The 24,596-nt window shown below is 41.9% G+C and overlaps 2 protein-coding genes across 5 annotated transcripts in view; one reads left to right on the top strand and one right to left on the bottom strand.

Moving 5' to 3' along the window:
* Positions 1 to 369: 369 nt before the first annotated feature.
* Positions 370 to 6,293, top strand: LOC105703094 (probable DNA mismatch repair protein Msh6). The gene is made up of 20 exons (XM_012431201.2): positions 370 to 509; positions 791 to 949; positions 1,111 to 1,199; positions 1,271 to 1,336; positions 1,426 to 1,635; positions 1,705 to 1,839; positions 1,929 to 2,064; positions 2,155 to 2,429; positions 2,507 to 2,632; positions 2,697 to 2,781; positions 2,927 to 3,117; positions 3,179 to 3,276; positions 3,477 to 3,632; positions 3,715 to 3,872; positions 3,945 to 4,324; positions 4,428 to 4,646; positions 4,746 to 4,925; positions 5,037 to 5,214; positions 5,369 to 5,520; positions 5,701 to 6,293. The coding sequence occupies exons 1-20, from the start codon at positions 386 to 388 to the stop codon at positions 5,956 to 5,958; spliced, it is 3,375 nt and encodes a 1,124-aa protein (XP_012286624.1). The 5' UTR covers positions 370 to 385; the 3' UTR covers positions 5,959 to 6,293.
* Positions 6,294 to 6,378: 85 nt separating this feature from the next.
* Positions 6,379 to 24,596, bottom strand: part of LOC105703097 (microtubule-associated protein Jupiter) — an 87,173-nt gene continuing 68,955 nt past the window's right edge. For 3 of the 4 annotated variants that reach the window (XM_012431205.1, XM_012431206.1, XM_012431204.1), the window contains exons 2-4: positions 15,834 to 16,207; positions 11,404 to 11,490; positions 6,379 to 7,935 (exon numbers count right to left, since the gene is read on the bottom strand). In XM_012431205.1, coding sequence (XP_012286628.1) covers positions 7,742 to 7,935; positions 11,404 to 11,490; positions 15,834 to 16,207 — 655 coding nt within the window. In that variant the 3' untranslated portion in view covers positions 6,379 to 7,741. The remainder of the gene's footprint in view (positions 7,936 to 11,403; positions 11,491 to 15,833; positions 16,208 to 24,596) is intronic. The other variant, XM_012431207.1, reaches the window with a different exon arrangement.

The raw sequence follows: 24,596 nt of genomic DNA, 5'->3' as shown, positions 1-24,596 counted from the left end.
CTCGAGTGAAAATGTGAAATCCCCAGATTGAATGTATGGTAGAAAATCATTTGAACGTGACAATATATATGATGAATTTACATATATATATACATACTACTATGGAGAGTTCCTTCTCATTCTCCTATTCATTACGTTAAAAAGGGCATAAACATTTTTAGGTAATTTTTTTTTGTACCTATGTAGAAATGGAAGTCAATTTGGGGGAAATTTAATTCCCACGTTTGGCGACATTGATTCAGGAACGTGAACGTTTTGCCGGGATTTTGACTGCGTTCGAGTGTGAAGAGATCGTGTCCAAACCGGTTGGGTCCGTGCTAGCCTCGTGAATACTGACAAAGGAATTATTGACAATTAATACTGTCCGTATAATTTTATTACAACAATGTCGAAAGTCAACACCCTCTACAATTATTTCACTTCACCCAAAACTGCCAAGCCGAATAACGGTGCAACAACTCCAGCAAAATCGAAATCAGCAACTCCAAAGAGGGAACAAAAGAATAAAGGTTCGCATTTAGTACTTCCTTATTTAAGAAATTGAGATTGTTTTAAGACCTGTGATAAATATATTAGCCCAGCACTCTAACCTTCAACGATGATAACAATCCCTGCCATAATTTTTGTCATTGATGTCTAACGTTATGAGAAAATGGTTTATGATTCCTTTTGTACGTTTTTATTAATTGTAATTGAGTGTATCTTTGTTTTGAATATAAGAATAATTTAATTGTTCTTAGGTGTTGTTAGTATTTTATATATTACTTATTTTGACATGTCTATTATGCAGGAAGAAAAATAATTGAAGGAAAGGAAAATGTAATCTCTACTGAACGTAAAAGATCAATTGAAGATGATGAAGACGAAGGTCCGTCGCCAGTAAAGCCTAAAAAGAGGAGGATAATAATTCCCGAGGATAGTGAAGATTCAGAAGATGAATTTAAACCTGGTTTGTAATTTTCAAGTTTTTTTTATGTACAAAAATGACATTTTCTATTCATCTTGATAAGTGATAATGTTATTGTTATTCATTTTCTTTGTATTACGAAATCTATGGAAATATTTATAGCTACAAATTATTATATGTTATTGAAATTTAAATTTCTTCAGGCTCTGAAGAAGAGTTAGAATCAGAATCTGCTTCAGAAGGTGTTAGCGAAGATGAACCAGAAACTGCAAGTGACGAAGAGAGTCCTAAGGTAAAATATAATAATAATAAATCTGTTAAGATTGACATGATAATTATATTTGTAATCCATCAAAACTATAGAAGAAGGTGAAAATATCAAAGACTCCTGCCAGTTCAGCTAAAAGAGACAATAAGATTCAAAAGCCTGTGAGTAAATGCACAATACTTTGTTCCTTAATTGAATTATTTCTGCTTAGAACTAAGTACACGTGAATTATTGTAATTTAATAATGCAGAAGGGTAAGAAAGAATCGAAGCCTACATTGGCACCACAAGAACCAGGAATAACTGCTGCTCCTATTATTTCGGAATCTTGGCCACACCTGAAGTATGATTTTCTTCAACCAAATAAAATCAAAGATATAAATCAAAGACCTGCTAGTGATCCAGACTATAATCCAAGAACTGTCTACGTTCCAGTAAATTTTCTTAATAATCAAACACCTGTAAGAATATAAACTACAACTTTTATATTGTTTATTCTTCCTCGAGCATTGAGTATTTTGTCTTTGTAGGCTATGCGACAGTGGTGGGAGTTAAAAAGCAAACATTTTGATTGTGTACTGTTTTTCAAAGTTGGAAAATTCTATGAACTTTATCATATGGATGCTGTCACTGGAGTAAATGAGCTCAGTCTTTCATATATGCGGGTAAGTAATTTAAGTAGTACAAAATGAAAAAGAGGAAAATATCCAATTTTAGTAGAACAGTTTGAATAAATAACGTGTTCTTTTACCAGGGAGAATTTGCACATTCAGGATTTCCGGAAATCGCTTATGGCCGTTTTTCTGCAAGCTTAATTGAAAAGGGATACAAAGTAGCACGAATTGAACAGACCGAAAATCCAGATATGATGGCTCGGCGTTGTGGCAAAAGTAACTTCTTTTTGTTTGACAAAATTGAGTAATATGTTATAATGGATAGTAATGTGGAAGTTTAAACTTTTTGTCTTGCTGTTTTTGCAGTTGTTAAAGTAACAAAGTTCGATAAAGTAGTAAAACGGGAAATATGTCAGATAAGCACAAGAGGCACAAGAGTTTACACTCCTCAAGATGCAGAAGCATCGACACCAAATTCGAATTACTTGCTAGCTTTAGTGGAAAAATGTTATTCTGGAGTACCATCATTTGGAGTATGCTTCCTCGACACTACTATTGGTGAATTTTATTTGGGCCAATTTGAAGACGATCGATGCAATTCACGACTTTTGACATTATTGGCACATCATCCCCCAGCGCATGTAAGTTAGTTAAGATTTTCGTATTGATCAAAATGTGGAACCACATCTTATTTATAAAAATGCGTATTATGTTGCAGATTGTATACGAGCGCGGCAATTTGTCTCAGCATACAATGAAAATTTTAAATACTTTATCGTCAGTGACTATTAAAGAACCATTACAACGAGAGTCACAGTTCTGGTCTGGATTAACAACGCTAAAAGTAAGTAAGTTGTAATCGTCAATGAAAACGTTCTTTGCAATAACTATTGGATCTTGTCTTACAGAAACTGCACGAAGGAGATTATTTCAAGAAAGAAGGGGACTCTAATTTCTCGTGGCCAGAGGGCATACGAGGCTACCTCAGTGAAGGTGAATAAACTTTCATTTTATTCAGATGTAGTAAGGTGTAAGAGCATAGTAAGCTTTTCTTAATGCCTTTTTATTAAATATAATGGTTTGTCTTACAAACAGAAGAAAAGAAAAATTGTTCTACTAAATATATTTTGTGGAATAGGCGACAGCTTAGGATTGACACCAGCTGAAGACAAAGAGTTAGCTATACACGCATTAGGCGGATGCGTATACTTACTTAAAGAATATTTACTGGATCAACAACTATTGGCTCAAGGACGTTTTAAAACTTACGTACCTCCTGATTACAATAACAACCAATCTAATCATTCAATGATTTTAGCAAACAATATGGTAAGCATATATTTTGTCAATTGGAGACATTCATATTTATTAAATCGTTATTTCGTATCAGGTTTTGGATGCTATTACAATAAATAATCTGCGTGTTCTGACTGGGGAAGGATCTCTTATTTCAACAATAGATCGTTGTTGTACAGCATTTGGGAAAAGGTATTTAATCATATCGAAATAATGCTTATTCAAACGTCCGATATCGGTATTTTTACAAAATCGAAATTGTGCTCGTTGATACACATCAAATCTATTAAATCTTGGTAAGGGGTAGATATCCTGATTGTTGGTATTACATGAAAAATTAAAATGACAAACATACCTAAAAATAAGCTTAATTTAACGTGTTTTTTTCCTAGGCTACTGCGAGACTGGGTTTGCAAACCATCTTGTCGTAAAGCTATTATAACGGAGCGACAAGAAGCGGTGTCAGAATTGCTGGACAGATCAGATGTGGTACAAGACGCGCGTGCCATTTTAGGAAGTTTACCTGATCTAGAGAGATTGCTAAGCAAGTGAGTTTGCATAAACATTTAAGCAGATCGATTTATTCATTTTTATCTTATGGTAAAATTATAAATGAGCTTGTGTCAATAGAATACACGCTCAGGGCAATGCAGTAAAGATGACGAATCATCCCGATGGAAGAGCAATCATGTTTGAAGGGCAAACTTACTCTAAAAGAAAGATTTTGGACTTCACTACCACTCTCGATGGATTTGAAGAGATTCTCAAGCTCATTGCTTTGTTCAGTGGTACATATTCTTAAACACTTCTTTACATTAACGTTTAGTGAATTTTGAGTATGAGATTTATTTTTTGTACAGATTTCAACACTGCATTACTACATCGGTACACAAGATTGGAGCCGGAAGGAGACTTCCCGAATTTGAGGAAGACTCTGGACTACTTTAAGACCGCGTTTGATCACGAGGAAGCTAAAAAGGAAGGCTGCATCGTTCCTAAAGAAGGCGTGGACAGTGAATACGATTCCGTTCTTCAGGAACTCGCTGAAATAAAGTCCGACTTGAATGACTATCTGGCGAAGCAGAGAAGACATTTTGGAGTGAAGGTGACCTTACACGGGACGGACAGGAAACGCTATCAAATCGAAGTTCCTGAAACGCAAATGAAGAAAGTAGGTCCCGGTTATGAGCTTCAATCGCAGCGTAAAGGGTACAAACGGTATTACACGGCAGAAGCTAAGGTGACTATAACACAAATCCTTTTAAATGATATATATTTTTTTTTTAGACTTTCTCCCTACTTAAGGTCTATGGAACTAATTACGAATACTAAACGTGTTGCAGGAACTTCTTTCCAGACAAATAAACGCCGAGGAACATCGAGATAAAGTCCTAAAAGATCTTAACAGAAGAATATTCGCCAAATTCAGTGAAATGTACGATATGTGGAGTTCTGCAGTCCACAAAGTCGCATCCCTGGATGTTCTAATCGCGTTTGCCGAGTACACCCGGAGTGGAGACATGTGTGTTCCAGAAATCCACGAGGTTACTGAAAATGGCGAGGTAAGCTTGTTATTCTCCACGCAGTGAAAAAACCGTCAGTGTTAACAATTGCGATACGACTTGAAACTAAAAAAGCGTATACTTTTCAATATAACCCAGGTTTTCATCGACATAAAAGAGGGTAAACATCCGTGTATCATGTCTGATAACTTTATACCCAACGACACTGTACTGGGGATCACGGAATGTGCTCCTCTAATGATCTTGACTGGACCGAATATGGGTGGTAAATCGACCCTAATGCGGCAAGTCGGATTGCTCACCATTATGGCGCAAATCGTAAGTCTGCTTCTTCCTTGCGATTTTCTTGTTAAATTAACCCTGAGACACCTTCCTAAGGAAACGTGTCCAACAAAGTATCTAGGAAATGATTACAAATTTATGTTAAAGGGTTGCCACGTCCCAGCGAGTTCCTGTAGACTGACTCTCGTAGATCGCATATTCACTCGTCTGGGGGCCAACGACGACATTCTGGCTGGCCAGAGTACTTTCTTTGTGGAGCTAAGTGAAACTGCAACGATACTTCATCATGCGACTCCAAATTCCCTGGTTCTCTTAGACGAATTAGGTTGGTTGAATATCATTTTATTTGTAAACTTTCAAGCGGGTTGAAGCGCAGGTGTTGACATTCAACGAGGCTCCCTGGTAGTTAGCCGTTACTGTGAAACCTGTTGTCCTCTCTTCTCTAGTTGAACCTTAATTACTCATATTTTATTATCTAGGACGTGGAACATCGACTTACGACGGCACTGCGATAGCAGCAGCAGTTGTTGGCGCTCTTACGAAGTTACGATGCCGCACATTATTTTCAACGCACTATCATTCACTGGTAGAGGACTACAAGACGAACGAGAATGTCACGTTAGCACATATGGTGAGAATCGATGGTTTCGATCATGAACAGTGGTATTTTATTCGTTTAAATTTGATTCCTCGGCAGTATCTCCTCAATTATGCTAAAGCCATCGTAAATGGCGCTGCAATCGCGCATGTATTCTTTCTTTATTCCTAGTCTGGTTTAGTTTAATTACACTTGTTTTTCTCCTTTATAAAGGCTTGCATGGTGGAAAAAGAGGAGGAAGAGGAGGTGTCTCAAGAAACGGTGACTTTCCTCTACAAATTGAGCGGAGGTGCTTGTCCGAAGTCGTATGGGTTCAACGCTGCTAGGCTGGCAGGAATACCACCGAAGATTACAAAGAGAGCCCATGAGATATCCAGCAATCTCGAACGCGAAACAAATCAGAAGCACATTTTCACCGAACTTTGCAAACTCGACGAGTCGTCCATCAAGAGCCTCATCGCTGCCTTCTAAGTATCATATATTTATATCAGTCCATGTCGTTTGAGAAGAAAAATGATTCGAGAGTATTTGTAGCACTGCTGGCAAAAGTGATATTTATATACATATATTCAATGCCGTACCTTAATATTAACGTTGTGTCAGTATAGGATCTACCAAGTATTCATTGCTTGCATGGAAGTATTTTGATAGTTACCGCGTTACAAGTATGAACCTACGTTGGTTCGTCTTTGTTCCTCCTTTATGTTATTCCTGTGTTAATTGTGTATTAAAACACGTACGGGTCTATTCAGTACAATGCATTTTTGATACTCTGATGCGCTGTTTTACAAGGTACAATCCTTCAACACGATTTGATCTTCTTCGATCACCTGTGTAGCCGGGGAAGTAGAGTATCTAACATGCCGATGAAGGTACATTTAAAGAAGTTCGTTCTGCTTACAAAATGGTTTATTGAGTAATGCCAGAGTACAAAAAGGACATTTACGGTGAAATCTCGTGAACGTTTCATACGAGCTACATAATTTTACTCACACCAAAACGATGAAAAGAAACTTACGCAAAAGGGGCAAAAGGGGGGAGTGTGTGTGGATAAACGAAAGTGTGATACACATAAAATCTCGTAGTAAAATAAATACCATTCAATAGTTAATACAAAGGGTGGATTGGTGATATAAAAAAGCGGAGCGAAGGACGTAAGAGTAGAGTTATTTGCCGAGCGGGACATTCGCCGATCGCTTTCAGTCGGCGATTTCTTGCGGTTAGGGTCTGTGATTATATCGACGGAATCGACGGTGATTATATCGATGATATATCGACGGAAAAGGCAACGATCGATAATAGTTGAGTGCTTAACAGTTATTTCGTGTGATTATCGTTAAATGTGACGCGCGTGCGCGCGCAACTCCCTCGATCGAAAGGGCGTCCGTTTTCGCGCCGTTTCGAGCCATGCTATCCCATTCTTTCTTTCATTTTTTTTTTTTGGTTTCCCCTCCTTCCTAAGAGCCAAATCTAAGCTAAGAGACGTGAAAAAGGCACGGAATCAAGAAAGCACTGCTCCTTTCTTTCTCTTTCACTCGTAATCGTGAGCGTTTGTTTTTTATTTACCTCGTGAAACAATCTATCCTAAATATACAATTCCGACTCGGCCGAAAAGAAAACGAACAAAAAGGATTCACACTCGTCATACAATCTCTCTCGTTCTCTCTAAGTCTCTATCTCCTAAAGGTTCTCTCAATCGCTCGCGGGAACACACACCTCGCAATCGTGGCCATTTAAAAAACGGAAAAAAAAAAAATAAAACAAACAAACAAACGGAGCGACCGCGCGAGACATTTAAATGCGTCCTAAGTGTACGTCGGTTAAATATACCGATCGATCGGGATTCGCCCGGTTCGCATTGATCTCGTTCACGATTGAACCTCGATCGACGTCACCGCGGGCAATGACGGGCCCGTACAATTATCATTTAATATTAACTCGTACTTTTCCTAGTTCTTTCCTCTTTCGTTATTTCCCTTTTAACGTGACGGTCCACTAATTTGCGAACCGAAAGCATAGACGAAGACCGGTAAAGGGGCGAATACTTCCTGGCCGCGAGACGGCGACCGGAGTCCTCGCGTCTCCGAGGGAGGGGATTTCATTTTGTTGTTTTCTTTTTATTCTCTCTCTCTCTCTTTCTCTCCTTTTCTATTCCAAGGTCAGGGTCGATCGGCCAGGGCAGGTCGGGGATGTGCCGGGGACGCGGACAGGTGTCGGGAGCCGCGCGATTCCTTCTCTTTTGGCCTTCCTCCCTTTACCACAGCCCTGAAGAGAAGCCACCGGGGGGCACGCGGGTACGGCCCTGGGTCCTGGGCCCTGATCCCGGGGACGACTCGTTCGACTTCTCCGTGCCGTTAGTCGTTGCGTTTCCGTTTCCATTCTGCACGAGCGTCCCGATGGTGTTCTGCTGATCGGCTCCGTAACCAGTCCCGGTTACCGGGTTACCGTCTGAGAAAGCAAATCCAAATTCTATTAGTTGCTCCTTAGGGTCCGTATCATAATTCACCTCCTACGGAAGAATAGTTTACAGGGGTCTGCAAGCCTCGCGGTAAACGCTTTCAAACTCTTTCGACATTTCCTTTAATTCCGTGTCGTGTCAACTTGCGTTCAAATGGCAAGTGCAATTTTTATACCTGAAGAAATAAAAAAAAAAGAAATCTGAATGTTTGCTTTAAATTGCAGATCCCTGTAAGTCTTCCAGTTTTTCAACAGATTGATGGCATTACTCTTTACACAGAGTGCACCCGGGGCTTTGTCGCGCTTAAACTCGGTGTATCGTTTGTTACATATAATGGATTATTATTCGTATATTTAATGTTCTTCGTCGGAATCGAAATGGCGGATCTCGGGGACGATTTTCCCTTGTAGAATGCCGATAGGGCGTTGTAAAAGGGGAAATAGGATGTCCAGAGGGAAGTAGGACCTCGTCGTGACTTTTTCTTCTAGATTGGAGTCCTATATAATTATAGACTTTATTGAAATTCCCAGATTGATGGGCTGGATCGTTAATCCACTTCCAGGGTAAATTCGATTAAGCTATTAACCTTGACCGTGGCCCGAAAAAAAAAACAAAAAAAAACATTGAACGAGGCGGAAGGTTCGTGGCATCGCGAGGGATTCTTTAAAATTGGCAGATCAATCTCGGCAGATATCCAAGAATTCCTTGGACATGTGCCAAAATGATACGCCGGGTGTGCCGGGACGATAGCACGATATTATCTCGATCGGAAATACGGCAGGGATAATCTGATCTGATTAAAAATGTTCCGTGTCTGTCGGAAAATGTTGGCAGGACATTCTGTCCAATATTCGTTAGAATTGGCTGCTTCCATCACTCCAAGATAAATATAATTTTACGCCATTAAGCATACCGAGGGGAAGGAAATGTAATTGACTCACGAAGATTTGCGTAAAAGATATCTTATCCTTGCCCCGCAATTTGATTTCCTATCTACACTACGTAAATGATGAATGAGAAGGGAATTATTAATATTTATTATTTTCTTTTCTTTTCTTTTTTTTTAACTGACACAGTCAGAGATTCTGCGATACCAAATATCGCTTGTTTCAAACTACACAGAACGTCCAGGACAATCGTTCGAGGTTTACATCGCATGCAGTGGCAAGACATAAATGTAAATTAACGATGCAAACAGTTTCGAGAGGCATTCAGGAAGTATCATGCTTAAGAATTTCACTCAAGAAAAATAGAAAAATAAAAAATAACAAAGATGGACCGCAGGCAAAACAAGCATAATATTGGGGTTTAAAGTTGGGTATAGACACAATATTCAGAAGTAAAAGCCGACCTTTTTTTCCTCCAATTATCCGAAAGGATCAAACAATCGGATGATTCGGCGGAGTAATTATGACGAACAAAATGGATTCGTTAATCGAACGCTGATAAGAGCATTAACGGAGAGGCGAAAGTGGAATCTAGGAAGGGACGAAGATCAAATGAAACTACGAAAATCTTACGACTAGATATTAAAGGACACTGTATAAAGTATGTAGTCACTATTGACAATCAAACTTACCGTGCTAATATTCTAGATCGATCAACATCTAATCGAAAATCTGTCGAATTTCGTAATTACTTGTATCAGAGCTTTGCAATAGATAAGAGCATCCAACAGTGAAAGGAATTTATTTGTTTCTTTTTTTTTCTCGAAATAACGAACGAATGTTTAAGAGACGCTTATTACAAAATTCGGCGATCTATCGATTATTTAACACTAAATATGCCGCAGGGCCCATATAGATAAAAGACCTGACAAAATCAAAGAAAAATGAAGATAGGCGAGTCATTCCACGGGAACTTAATTAATTGGTTCGATGTTCAATAGGTGAAAAGCTATTGGCTACTTTCATACATTCTTCGTTGTTTAAATAAAATAGCTTCGATCAAGAAACTCGGCAAAGTTTGGAATCAAATGAATTTTTCGGAGGAACTTAAGGTGCCGAGTAATGAGAGAAACGTATCACTTTTACTTGATAGTTTCATTTGATAATGTCAATTGATGGCACTTAGTACATTACGAGATTACGCGTTAGGAATAATTTCTCCCCCAGAGATATCTCCAGTATTCAGGCGTTTCCCCTGGGAGAAAATTCCCTACATATCGCGTATCGCGATATCTTATCAGCGAATTCTAAGCGGAGAGGAATTTATGAAAGCAGCCGTCGCTAATTACAGTTCATTGTCCTTATCTGACACATCGACGTGTACGTTTCAACTATAATTTAAAAATACTACAAATATCAATGTACAATGCAAACGGTACTTGACATCACGAATTCCGGAATGACAATTCCTGCGAAACTCGTTATCGGAAGACCCGCCTATCGCGAGGAAAATGCCATTAATCGGTACCCGGCCGAAGAATCAACCTTTCGACTAGCGTGTTCCACTCTCGGTACCGTTACAAGTTCCTCGGGGAACTCGAGAAACGAGAATACTCCACGAGACAAGACACGGGATCGCAAATGGCACTCTTCGCTCGTCCGCGAATTGTAATCACGGAGAACGGCGCGAAACGATCGATCGAAAGGTCGACACTAAACTCGTATACCATACACTATCGCCTAACCCTGAACATTTAAGAAAATAAAAAAAAATATGTAAAATAAATAAATAATTCACGGGATAATACCGAGTCTTATCGTGCAAACTCCGGACGGATCTAATCGACACAATTAAATTCTGAAAGAATTAAGTTAACGAAACGATCGATCGAAAGGTCGACACTAGACTCGTATACGATCCATTATCGCCTAATCCTGAACATTTAAGAAAATAAAAAAAGTATGTAAAATAAAGAGACAATTCAAGGGATAATAACGAGTCTTATCGTGAAAACTCTGAAAGGATCTAATCGACACAATTAAATTCTGAAAGAATTAAGTTAACGAAACGATCGATCGAAAGGTGGACACTAGACTCGTATACGATCCACTGTCGCCTAACCCTGAACATTTAAGAAAATAAAAAAAGTATGTAAAATAAAGAGACAATTCATGGGACAATAGCGAGTTTTATCGTGCAAACTCCGGAAGGATCTGATCGAGACAATTAAATTCTGAAAGAATTAAGTTAACAACGTATGCCGTCCTAAAAGTTCTTCCGGAGCAGGGCGAATTGTATCTGGAGGCCTTCGGGTCGAGAAGCTCGGTCGAGTTTCACACCAGAGACATTATTCGGCGCGAGCCTGTCCGAGGTTCTATACGCAAACGCACCAGTAAAGAGGAAACGTTACGCTAAATGTCAAGAGACAATAACAATTCACGGTACGAGGAGTCGCTTCGCTACACGGGGCATTTTCTTCGCCTTTTTCTTTTCTTTTCAATGTATTAATTACTATTTAATTGCTACCAGGTACCACTTAATCGAGGTCGGCGTAATCGTGGAAGGTTTACCTCTACTCTTTCGGGTGGACCGCCTCACGGGCGTGACGTAAACTCCGTCTCCGGTGACCGGGTTGCGCGGCATGCAGGACGATCCTCCTGCAGGAGTCCCAGGGGATGCGCCACCAAGGGAAGTCCCGAGCAAAGCCCAACAAAATCCACCCATGCACCATCGTACACACCGCGGAGCATTCGATAACCGCCACCGATTCGCATTGCACCCAACCACGTGTTAGTGTCTCAGGTATCGGAGTGGACGAATTCGCGTGGTTCGCGTCGTAAAATATACTCGGGCTCGCGCGGCGCGCAATATACTTGACGTGAAACTCAGTCGCGTTCATGCGCTCGCTTTCATGCGGCGAGTGAAAATAAATAATAGTTATTTAAGACGAGTCGCTTAAGACGATTGCTAATATTTTTTCGAGTGAAAATAAATAGTAATTATTTAAGACGAGTCGTTTAAGACGATTGCTAATACTTTTTCGAGTGAAAATAAATAGTAATTATTTAAGACGAGTCGCTTAAGACGATTGCTAATATTTTCTCCGCGATACAAAGGGAATGGATCGCGATACCCCTTGCTTATTTTATTTATACCCGGAAACTAGCACCGAAGAACGATAGGGAACTGCTTTATCGGCCGCTGTTGGAAACCTTTTAATAACGCGATCGGTTTTAGCCACTCGTGTCGATCGAGAAAGACACTCGAGGGTGTTTTAGAGGCACATTTAGCGTTTAAGTGCTGCCCAATGAAACGTTAAGCGATAGGGTATAATAAAACCGATCTCGAGAGCGGGTCCGAAAGTGAGGCGACTCGAGATACGTCGAACAAGGACTCGTCTGTCTCTAGATGGACGCGACAACGAGAAATCGAGGTAAAACGAATGCAGCAGAGACGTTCGCTGCGAATTGGAGCGAGATAATCACTCGCTCGGGTTATCGACACTCCACGATTTAATCCAAAAATACGTCCGAGCGGTTTTACTACTCACATAAGAGGTGCAAATAATTTCACGCGACATATGCAGACACGTTAAGAAGTATAACGGTAGTAGTTATTAAATTTGCTTTACATTTTCTAAATATTCTTCTTCTACTTTTTTTTTTTGAACGATCCGGATTACCGCGTTGGTTTAATTTCCCTCTTAAATTTCGTCAGGAGAGGTCATGAAACTCGTGCACCTACGCATTTATTGATGGAGTTTTTTAAACGTCAGTTATCGACGCGAACGTCGAATTCGTCCACTCGCGAGGCATTAAAAGGGGCGAGAAAACAAGGGTTGCAAATCTACTGGGTACTCGAACGAAAACCAGGTTACGATGTGAAAAATTGCAACGTAATAAATAGCCCGACAGGGGCTAAGAAAAAGAAAAGGAATTAAAAATGTGCGATGTTCGTTAAATAAAGTCGGCCGCGCGATTCGGTGATTTCGCGAGCGGGACAATCCCCGTGAAATCGGCCGTGTAAACATCGGTCTTTATCTTTTGTCGGTACTTTTAACTTGGAGAGAGAAAAAAAAAAGAGAAAAAAGGCCCACGTTCCCGTGTTGATTCTAATGAATCACCACAATGGCGATAATGGCGCGCTATTTGTGAGCCAATCGCGAGCAGACACGGGTAATCGTTCCCGAGCCATTTATGGCCACTTGCAGCTCATTTAACCCTTGACGTGTTTCAGAAACCAAGTTTCAACGAGAGGGTCAATGCCACCGACTACTCTCAAATTGGAATTACACTTTGCAACTTGCCTTTGTTGCTCCGGAATTCTCACGAAACAAAGGAATAGCTGAGGACCTCTTTGAAATTTTTTTTTTCCTTTAGAAAACCTTTAGGACATTATTTTTTTCTACATCCTAAAGAGGGACTAAAAGGTGTCGAGATATCTCAAAGGTAACCAAGTATCATGGCTCATTTTTTCAATACAATTCTAATCTTCAATGCCTTCAAAGGCCTTGAAAAGAGCCCTCCAGATACAGGATTGGTAATAAATGTTATTTCTTCCATTCTCTTCAATTATTTGCCATTAATTTTTACTTAAGTAACTGCAAATGGCCATAGACGTCTCGAGCGTCGTGACGACGAGTCTGCGAAAACCAAAGTTCAAAAACCAGATGTAAATCCAAAAATCAACATTTGGGATTTCCAATGACTGTAACGATCGATTATTAATCGACTATTAGTAAACTCGACGTTAAAGTAATCGCACATACTGGCTTTAATATAAAAAAAAAAGAAATTACCGCGTGCTATTCTCGCGGGATATTTTCATTATCTTTCAAATTTCAGATATTACGCTTTGAATTTCTTTGTGTGGTTTTTGGATTAATCGTGTCTTTAAAAAGCAGAAAGGTGCCGCGGGGCAAGTAATGACAATAATGATTGCGATAATGACAATAATCACGGCAATAGTAACAATAGTGGTAATAATGATAGGAATGATAATGAAACCGACGATGGAATGACCAACTCAAAACTCAAAATATGTGCTTTTTCGACGATCAAAACAAGGCCCGCCAGAGCCGATAGTTTTCGATGCGATCGCGAAGGATCGAATGATCGTTCCTTTTTCTTGAATCTTTTGGGAGCGAATATAGCATCGAAAGCTCTTTTCACGGTTAACAGAAAAACGTATCTCGAGAGATTGGCGAGAGCGTGCTCGGGAGTCCGAAAGAAATGACTCTTATAAATGTCTCGAAATTCGTCCGATTTCGGAGTCGGCTCCGGATGATCGCAGTCGGGGGTGAAAGATGTGTCGTGTGTAAAATCGGCTACTCGGGTGTCTCGTGGAACACTTACGAAATCGCTTGTTTCTCCAGAAAGCTGCTTGCGAACAGTTCGGTAAAAGCGAGAAAGATTAGAAAATGACGCACGCGTCTCGTAGGAAGTGGTGGTGGGAAGAAGAATTTTTAAGGGGTATCGAAAGACGCGAGAAATTCAACATTCTTCCTTTTCGTTTCAATCTTTTTTTTTTTTCATTTTCCTTCGGAACGCTGCGCCGATCAACTCCGAGAACTGCCCCAATTTCGTCAAAAGACACGAGTCAGTAAACGAGATCATATAACCTGTACACTCGGGTATCCAACCCCATTTCCTACATTTGTCGCGAAACTCAGTCGAGCTTCTATGCAGGGCATTAATCTTCCCTCGAGGAAGCCCGTACAACCCCAGCTTTCAAAGAAACTCTTTCAATTCGGTTCTCGAGTCGACCGGCGTCAGCTTTTCCAGGGGTGCGCGGATCGTTCCGAAAGATGTATATAAAACTGGAATTGCCACTTTAGCAGAATTCAATAAAATTTGTTGCAAAATTTATTGCTAATTTATTCCTATTTTATTGCAGAAGAGAACAATTTTTTGCTCTTATACTTTTCCGATTAATGGTGGCGATGTCAGCTTTATATAAAGCTAGCACTGCCACAATAAAAAAACAATTATTAAGTAAACGTTCGTCGATGAATTATATGCCAGAATTTATTTCTAATTAATTGCTCGCAGAAGAACCAAATTTCAATTTTTTTGCTCACCCTTAAAGGGGTGAATCGCCACCCCTAGAGATGATCGCAGGACAGAAACATGAAAAACATGGGGGAATCGAACTATTTCTTCGCGTGGGAATTAATTGCTAATTAATTGCTCCGAGAAGAACCAATATCTTCCTGAGAATAGAATTTTCAAACCTACATTAATTAGCGATTCATTCTCACGTGAACAAATAGTTCGATTCTTCTATCTTTTATGTGGCCAAGCTGGGGCGACATATGGCCTACCACATTAGGGGTTGTGCAAACAATTCGAAATTAGATTCTTCTCGGAGCAATTAATTAGCAATTAATTCCCACGTGAAGAAATAGTTCGATTCCCCCATGTTTTTCATGTTTCCGTCCTGTGATCATCACTAGGGATGGCGATTCACCCTTCTAGGGGTGAGCAAAAAAAACTGAAATTTGGTTTTTCCGCGAGCAATTAATTAGCAATAAATTCCGGTATATAATTCATCGATGAAAATTTACTTAATAATTATTTTTCATTGTGGCAATGCTAGCTTAATATAAAGCTGAGATCGCTACCATTTTTCGGAAAAATATAAGAGCAAAGAATTTTTGTTCTCGTGCAATAAAGTAGCAATGAATTAGCAGTACATTCTGCAATACATTTTATTGTATTGTGCTAAAGTGGCAATTCCAACTTTATATACATTTCCGAAAGACGCCTCGAAGTCACTCCGGAGTGCACGAGGGAGATGAAAGAACGCCGCCCTCCCGACCGTGACACAAGATACGTGTAATCGGAGCCCCGTCGAAATCTCGAAGCTAGCTGACACATATTTCAAGGTAGCGAGTGATCCCGATCGGCGAGAAGAGAGTGCAGAGAGCGGTAGACGGTAGAAAGAACGCTAGGTAGACCGCAAGGGGTATGGAGAGGTGCGTACTGCGTGGTCTACGTACCCGATATGTCGTTGTTGTTGGCGCCGTTGCCATTGGTAAGGCCATTGAGATTGCCGGTGCTGGAATTGGTGCTTTTCGCGGGGGAAGATGCCCCCGGGCTCTCCCCGCTGAGGGAGATATGGCTGCGCATGTGATTTTTCGAGTTTGGGGTGGGTGGGGCATCGGGAGGACCAAACAGACGACTGTACGAATCATTACCGGGCTTGGAGGCTCGGGGGGTGTCCTGGCCGTTGCCTGCGCTGGGCCCGTTCGAGTCCCCGAAAATCGCCGACCCCAGCTGGGACTGATTGTGGTTCTTCACGCGCCGGGGATTCGCATCCTCGGGCCCGGCCCCGAAGATGTCGCTACTTCCGCCACCAGGGGGCTTCAGCACCCTGAAACAGAAAAGAAAGTCGTCTTTGAGTACTTTCATTTCGCTAGGTCGACGAAAAGGAAATAAGAGTTACCTAGACAAATACATTTCACTGACATCGCAGGGTTTCTTTCTACTTCCTTAACCCTTTCGTTACCTTGGACGAGATATCTCGCGACCCAATACTGGCCGATTAACGCTTTTGACGAGATATCTCGCGACCCGATACTGGCCGATCAACGCTTTTGACGAGACGGTAGTAGCTGTATTTATTTCTTCCTTTTAGCTATACGAATAGAATTAGTTATAAAATATATTCATCTAGAATGTCAAAATATTGGTGCTAGAAAGCTAGATTATCGTCAAAAGCGTTAATCCGCTACTACCGGATCGCGAGATATCTCGTCAAAAGCGTTGATCGGCCAGTATTGGGTCGCGAGATATCTCGTCCAAGGTAACGAAAGGGTTAAAGGTGGAATTTGTCCTTTATGTCCCGCAAGCATGGTTTACCCGTCATTTCGCTCCTGTTTTTCGGACCTAAATTAGGTCTTCCTTCGACGGCCAACGTGAATAAACGGCGGGGAGGGAGGGCAGGACAGGAAAGGACTTTAAAACGATCTAAGGCGAAAAAGTGCTGATATTCGTAATTCGCGCATACGCAATAAAAAAGAGTAAATCATGCTTCAGTTCGATAAAGTACCGGGTGGGCCCGATCGACTTTACCTCCCTGGGACACAATGTACTATTCTTGGTGGATGTTCACATTCTGAAAGAAATGCACCCGAAAAATGTCACGTTTATAGCTCTAGAGATTTGAGTTGGCCTCGGTACCATTACTTAATGGTCCGAGCGAAACGTGGAAAAGAGAAACGTTTTTGTTAAAAATTCTACCCACTCTCTCCCCCTGAAAGATAAATTAATCGGTACGGGACCCCGTGTATATATTATATCCATTATATTTATCCTGCGAGGTATTTCTACCTCTAGATGTATCCGTATATTTATCCTGCGAGGTATTTCTACTTCTAGGTACATCATTGTTTAAAGGCAAGACACCGTAGGACACCCGCACCTACTATTCATCGTTGAGTCCGATCCAAATGTAATCCGCGTTTAGAGGACTCCCAGGATGGGAGGACCCCACTTCTCGAGGGAACGCAAAGCGTCGAAATCGGCAAAAAGATCCCGGAGACGCGATCCTGCTTTACACCGGTGTCACGCTCGGCCGAACCGACCAAGGTTACCTCCAACGCCATAAGTACCCCAAGGCTGAGACGCGAGATCCTCTTGGTCATCGAACCTGGACCGATGCTGTCCAGCGAAAGGACATTGCCGATTCGAGATCGCGATTTGGCCGATCCGAACACCCACACCGATTCGAAACGGCCGAAGTCTAATTACCAAGCCGGAATGCAAAACCAGGGACAAAGGAAACACCGGCAAATCCGGCAGCGGCCTACGATTGTACGACCGAAACCAGAGGAAGCTTTGCCACCCTGCGGAAAGTCAAAAAAAAAAGAAGATCCTTCGAAATCCTAGCTACAATCGAGGACGGAATTATGAGAAGATTTGGAAAATCGAGAGTAGAGTCGCGAGCACGGAATCTTTGTGCCGTTGCGAGGTCTCGGTTTATTAATAATTTATTTATTTTTCCTTCGTCTGCAAGGTCGGGACAGGTTTCGGGATAAGAGTCGGCAATTTAATACCGTATAATGGCTACGTATCTCTCCTTTTATTTCGTTTTAACAGGAGCAAGGATGTCGGCCTCGGTAAGTAAGTCCACGTAGGCACGAAATAAGAGTACTTTTTCCCAGCAAGGACCGTGACATGCGTCCAATCGTGGGGAGTCCTGCACCGTCGAGCGCAGCTCCTTTGGCGGCGGTCCTTGAGGCCATCCTTGATCGCCATAAAGTGCCGGCGATCGTTTCTTATAACAATAAATTAGAAAAATAAGAAAAAAAAATAAAAAATAAAAAAGTGAAAAAGAACAACCGCGTTCGTTTGCACGATGGCGTCCGTATGATCGTAGCGGGATATTTTTCCTGTGTGTTAAAGGGTACAAGGCAGGATCTCGTAGGGCTGCACGAGCGGCAAAACTGCAGATCCGTGCAATCTTAATTTGCGCCTTCCGTTAACGAGGGAGGACACTCGTGGTCGCGTGCGCGCACGCAGTCCTCGGTAATTGGACGGCCCCCTTGCCGCGTTCTAAGGCTCCTTTTCATTTTCCATTTTTTTCCTCCCCCCTCCGGCTTCTTTTTCAATTACTAAGCAACGCGCAGCGTCAGCTCGTAGAATCGAGAAGCGGCCATTAGGCGTGCCGATCCCAATTAGCGCCCGACAACGAATTCTTCCCCTATCCGGGCGAGAGCTCCAACAAGAGGCCGGCCGAGATCCGAGCTAGGAAGAACCCCTCGTGCCCTCTCTCTCGCTCCCCCGCGCGCGCCGTATAGTGCCTCTCTTTCTACCGGCTGCGCGTCGCTACGGCGGCTCGAGGGCGCCGCGTGGAAACAGCTGTTCGCGCGAAGGGCGGCTGCGTCAAAGGGTTCTTTACTCTTGTTCGATGATTTTTAAGATGACGTTAAAGGCGGTTTTTACCGATCGGCGTCGACCAAATTCCGCGGATATATCTTCTCTAAACTTCTGTAACCCAATTTCTTTTCTTAAGCCGAGAAAGAATCCATGTAACTTGACATTTAGAAATATTAACCTTCTGAAATTAACTTTTTGTTTATAAATATGCGCTTTGGATGAAATTATACCTATTAAAATGTTCATAAATTTACAAGTGGTTGTAAAGGTATAGATATAAGACACTACATGGTTTTGTCGAAAAAAAAAAAATGAGACATGGAAAATGTCGACGTACTGGTATGACTTACGTAAAGCCACATGGTATTATAAAGAGGTAATGATCTGTGGACCTATTTGTCTGAAATTTGACCACATGATTATGGAGGTGCTGACGACTGTTCTGGACATTCAAATAATTGCATTTTTATTTTATTTTTTTTTACTTTGCTGAGATCAGAACCAACCAGGCTGGTCACATATTTAGCCATTATTCACGAATAAAAAGCTCCAAAGTAACAACTGAGAGGGTCAAGAATTATGGTCAATACTTAAAAACAACAGTATTAAGTCAAACAGAAATGATACATTTAAGTCCGAAAAATGGCGTGTCGTTTTAGATAGTACCTATCAGTTACAAGAATTTGTTCTTCCCGATAACGACCTAGTTTCTCGACGTCTTTCACATCACCTTAAAGAACAAATCCAGACATAACATTTGGCAAGAAGGTTATTTAAATTGTCAGTACAAAGGGCAGATTGTTCAGCAATTTCTGATCCTGCGCGAGATACCACCGAAGGAAGAGCCGGCGCAGTTGAACCAGATTTCCTCCGTGAACGTCCCGTTTTACGGAAAAGTGTCTCCCGGGAAAGTTGTCCGACATGATCCGAGGAAGGACTTTCGTCCGAATAGTTTTTCGCTATCGTGCGCCGGTGAGCCAAGAACGTTATCTCAAACGGGCACGGGCCGGCGCGTAGAGAGGTCGGCTCTTTAATCGGCGCTCCCTTCGTCCGCTCGGACATGACTTATTATTGGTTTCATTTAATTAACCGTTTAAAGGGTTAAGAGCATTACACGCCGACGCACGGGTATAATCGCGGCGATCGGTCAAAATTAGCGAGCGTTTCGCCGGAGGTACACGGAGCGGCGCGTCCCTCGTTAAATAACGAGGAGATAATTAATCGACCGTAGGAAGCGAAGAATCCCGAGGAGCGACAGGATGGGTGCGCCAGGAAATGCCCGATGACGTGGACTCTCCCTTTCTCTCTCTCTCTCTTCTCTTCTTCTCGTGTCTCCCTTCTGCGGTCTCCGTCAGATATCCCGCGTTAACGATCTTATCAACCCTTTTACGTGCCGTCCTCGAAATACCCCACAAGAAAACAGCCGTTTTTCAGGCTCCGTCGCCAAGGGGGCCCAAGTTATCTCACCAGGTCCACTCGTTATCGGACCCAAGTACGCAACGAAAGGAGCAGCCGAGATCTTTACGATAATTAGACGCGAGGAAAAATGCCCAATTACTCTGAACTGCTGACTTTATATCTCGCCGTGGTACGCCAGGCAACGATCCAAGGCGACCCCACGCGAACCGACCGTTTCCATAACTCTCATGTTTAATTAAAAATATTCTCATCGCGCGCAGAAATGAAATTTGGTTCGTCGAATGAAATCGCGCCGTCGATTGCATTTGGTTCACCTCGAAAAACGTTTCGGTTGGGCGAACCTAATTTCAACACCAGACCATCCTTGTTTGCTTGGATCAACGAGTGTTTTGGTTAAATCGTTTTATTAATCCTCGAATTTTAGCCAATGAATCGAATATTTCGATTAAACGTATCGTATTGATTTAATATTTCGTGTGACGTTCCACCACAATATTTGATATAATCGAACAGAAATTAGTAACCAATGAACTTTGTCACGTCAATAGAATACCGTGCCTCAAAGAGTTAACCCTTTGAGGCTCGGAATTTTAGAAAATAAAAAGGCCCATGTTGCACAGAAATGATATTTCTTTTTAAACCACCGTGCCATGTTCACGCATTAAAAAAGTGGGACACTTTTCATACCACCGTGCCTCAAAGAGTTAACCCGAAACCTTGGGGACGGCCTCAGGTATATCATGTATTCTGTTTTCGCGTGTCTCTCGATGAAATTTTTCATGGTATTTTTATCATTCAAGAAAATGTGCCGAGAGCATGAAATTCGAGGAAGCGGCCAGAAGGGCAAACTCCGTGCGTGGCGCAAATCGGTACGAGGTTTCGGGCAAACGAGGAAAGGAAACGTCCCGGGGGCGATGTCGCGAAGAGGATCGATGGATCGCGACAGGGAGAGCAATCGGAGCCGAATCCGTGACTTCGATTTGACGAGGAGCTACTTCCGGCAGACCTTGGTCGAGTGCGGCGAAATAATGCCGAGATATTTCGGGGACAATCGGGGGCAGGGAAGCTCGACTCGGTACCGTCTCGGGGTACGTGTCGTACCGGTACCGACAGGGATGAAATCGATTCCTGTATTTTTCATTTCTTTTTTTTGGGGAGCCATTCTTTTCTTTCCTTTGCCCGATACCAAAGTGTCACGATACCTCGCGATGTCATTCGAGAAAAAAAAAGGAGGTCTTCGGCGCCGTGCTCGGTCGTGTCTCCGAATGTATCTGTACACGCATTTGTGCACGGGAATTGTTTCCCGTCACGCCATCGCAGTTCCTTGAATCCAATGTCCGCGATTTTTATAAATTAAGCTCCCCGAGTTGACAATGAATTATTTTCGCTTCTCTGACTGATGCGCGACTGCATGCACGCATCGCTCCGAGATTTCTTTCCTACAGATATCGATGATTCATTAAAAATTATTCATTAAATTCATTTCATAAAATTCAATGTCCCCGGAAGAAGGTTTATAATTATTTCACGTGGGAGGATGAAAAGTGCCTTCTAGACAGAGAACGCGTCCGAAGGTTGAGTATCGTCGATTCGTATCACGTGGAATATTTTTTACATAACGCGAGGAATGGAAATTATTCTTAGTTTTTCATTTCAACGATTAGTGTGGGTTTTTATGCGTTTGCTAATTTAGTTCCCTTGACTGATCTTTCCGGAGCTGATTTCAAGGCCTGGCTGGCGGGTGGAATAACGAGTCTCGTAAATTAAGACTTCAGAAAAAGAGAATCGACATTCATTGAGATAATACACAGAAAGAAAGAAAAAAAATAGTGGTGCAATCGGCTCGGTGTTGTTCGCAAAATTTCGCGTTATGCATTTCCGTTTACGGGATTGCGGGCGGCTGCGATTAGATACTAGGGAGCGATGGGGCAATAAGTAAATCATCGACTTCATTATCACAAGGAAACCACTTGCGAGTGACATAACAATCTAGAGGCCTCACAAAAAAAGGTTAGATAACTTCGAGCTTTCCAAGAAAAATCAAACCGAGTCCGGGCATACCGGAAGGAAACAAATTAAATGCATCGTAAGTCACTCGGGTTGGTCTTGGGACAAGTTACTACCGTATTATCAGCAATTAGCCGATCGAGTCGTAGCCGATTAGAAAAGATTTACCGTCGTAAAAATCGAACGACCGGTTCAAGAAAATAAAATTGATATGAACATCTTAAAATTAGGTCTCCGCGACGAGATCGACCGAGTAACGAGGATAAGTAAAAAATTACAAATTGCACATAAATTGTGCACCAAACCGGCTACTTACCATTCATTACAGGCATTCACAGATAAGGAAAATAAAATTCCACCGCGTAAGTGTGCGGCGAGCTTAAAGTAAATTTAAAAACCACGCTCCACTTTGTTTTTTGCACCGAGATCAAATCGCGAGGTCGCGCCTGGGGAGAGAGACGTTTGACATTATCGATCGCGGTTAAACTGCCTTTCTATTGTTAACTATCGACCAGTCGAATAGCCGATAACAAAGGACCAATCTAAGCGATCAAATTCAGGACCACGAGGGTAGGAAGAAATAAAAGTATTCCATTTCTTTGGTCGATCCCAGTCCCGGCTACCGGCCGAAGAAAGGATTCGTTTCGGCACGATCGTTCGAGCCCACCGGCTCTTATTAATTATCGATCATCGATACGACTCGGCAATACGTGAAAGTGCTTCTAAGAATTCCGTATAATGTGCCGACGTACCCACAGGAGTTTTTCGTTCCCCCTCTGAGCAGAGATTTTCCTCAAAGCCACGTCCAGTCGAGTCACGGATTTCTATGTCGACATCGCCGATCACGCTCGCTCGTGATCATTAATTATCGATCAAGCAACTGACGGGGGAAAAAAAAGAAAGAAAAAAAAAACAAATTCGTTAAAAAAATCGACCGGTCTGACCGAGTAAACTACCTTGCAAGGAAAAGAGACTTCTCGATCAGCGTTTTGATTTCTCCATTTTTTACATTTCTGAGAATTTCGGAATCGGCACTTAGGCGAGAGGCGTTCCTCGACACGCACCACTGGAACTCCGCAGGAAAATCGTTATTAAGGCCTGATTTTTCCTAGCCTTTTCTCTTTTTCTCGTCTTTTTTCTCCTATCTTTTCTTACCACCGCGAGCGAGGCGGTATGCCGTAATTGTAAATACTTTATTATGAGTGGGAGTCGCGATTGTGCGGACGATTGTCCGTGACACGGAATTCTCGGGTTCACGCGGCCGCACGCAGGTATTATACCCGACACGCGTTTAGCGATGTAACGCGTAATTACACTTCGCGTGATTTCTTTCTCGTGTTCAACCTTTCTCGAACTTATGGAAATTAAAATTTTTAGCCATTTTTCCATGTCTACTAGAAAAATGCCTTCCAAAGCGAAACTGCATATCTTCCCTAATTGCAAGAAATAATCCACATTGTTTAGTTTAGGTAACTTCTTTACCTTTAACTATGACAAAAAGTATGAATTAAAGAAATGGTTAAAGTAGTATCAACATATGGACGAAAATGAATTATGGAAAAGCAACTCGTTCGACATGTATGAGAAAACCGCCTGGTTAATTGCCGAGCCAGGACGTATCTTCCTAGCGATGAGTCGAACGCGTGCAAAAATGTTAATCGAAGTCGTTCCTCCAATTAGGAACAAGTGCACCACGAAGGAGGACAGACGAGTCCAACGGCGGGTGGAAGAGCGATGTACTTTACGAGTTGCTATGCCGGACTAACAATTTTATTCGCCGGTGACTTCCGGATCGGGTTTCGGTTAACGGGTTTCCGGCACGCAAGAGTACGAGCCATTAATTGCGCTCGGTCGATTCATTACCGAGCTGGAAAGCAAGCGAATATCCAGAATCGAAGCAGCCGAGTTAGCGCTCGGGTAATTTACTGCCAATCTATATTCAATTGAGCACAAATTAAAGATAAATGAAGATACCTATACTGTCCGCAATGTCAGGAGCATTGAGATCCAAGAATTTTACAAAATGACACTCAGAGTATAAATACTCTTATTTCAAGTTCAGGTCTCGTTATGTAATTCATTGCAAATCCAAATTCAATTAATCGAGAATTAAAGAAAAAAATGGAGAGACACGTGTTACCCGTAGTGCTTAAAACAGATCGAAGAATTTTCTCAAATTGTCCTCTGGGTACAAACATTTTCATTTCAAGTTCGGGTCTCGCGGTTACGCGCAAGTAGGCGTAATGTCGGTACTGTATGGTCACGCCCGTCACGAGCCATTACAGATGACACGTTATGAAATCCTACATAGATCATAATAGCATCTCCGGAGTGAGAGGAATACTCGGTGCGAGGAGTTTGCACAATACCTATCGACGGGCGAAGCAAGTTCTACAATGTTTATCAGCCCCGAGGCGCCCCTACCGGATTCTCGATTTTAATAACAAGTTCGGATA

The sequence above is a fragment of the Orussus abietinus genome, unplaced genomic scaffold (assembly GCF_000612105.2).
Source record: "Orussus abietinus isolate OABI.00-Male unplaced genomic scaffold, Oabi_2.0 scaffold158, whole genome shotgun sequence".
Taxonomy (NCBI): domain Eukaryota; kingdom Metazoa; phylum Arthropoda; class Insecta; order Hymenoptera; family Orussidae; genus Orussus; species Orussus abietinus.
Note: the sequence above shows the minus strand (reverse complement) of the source record. Positions and strands in the feature narration are given on the sequence as shown.

Bases quoted from the DNA above. Each gene is read 5' to 3' on its own strand.
- LOC105703094 (XM_012431201.2), top strand. From the start codon at position 386: ATGTCGAAAGTCAACACCCTCTACAATTATTTCACTTCACCCAAAACT. The intron at 950-1,110 runs GTTTGTAATTTT...AAATTTCTTCAG, and splicing joins AGAAGATGAATTTAAACCTG to GCTCTGAAGAAGAGTTAGAA. The intron at 3,277-3,476 runs GTATTTAATCAT...TTTTTTTCCTAG, and splicing joins TGTACAGCATTTGGGAAAAG to GCTACTGCGAGACTGGGTTT.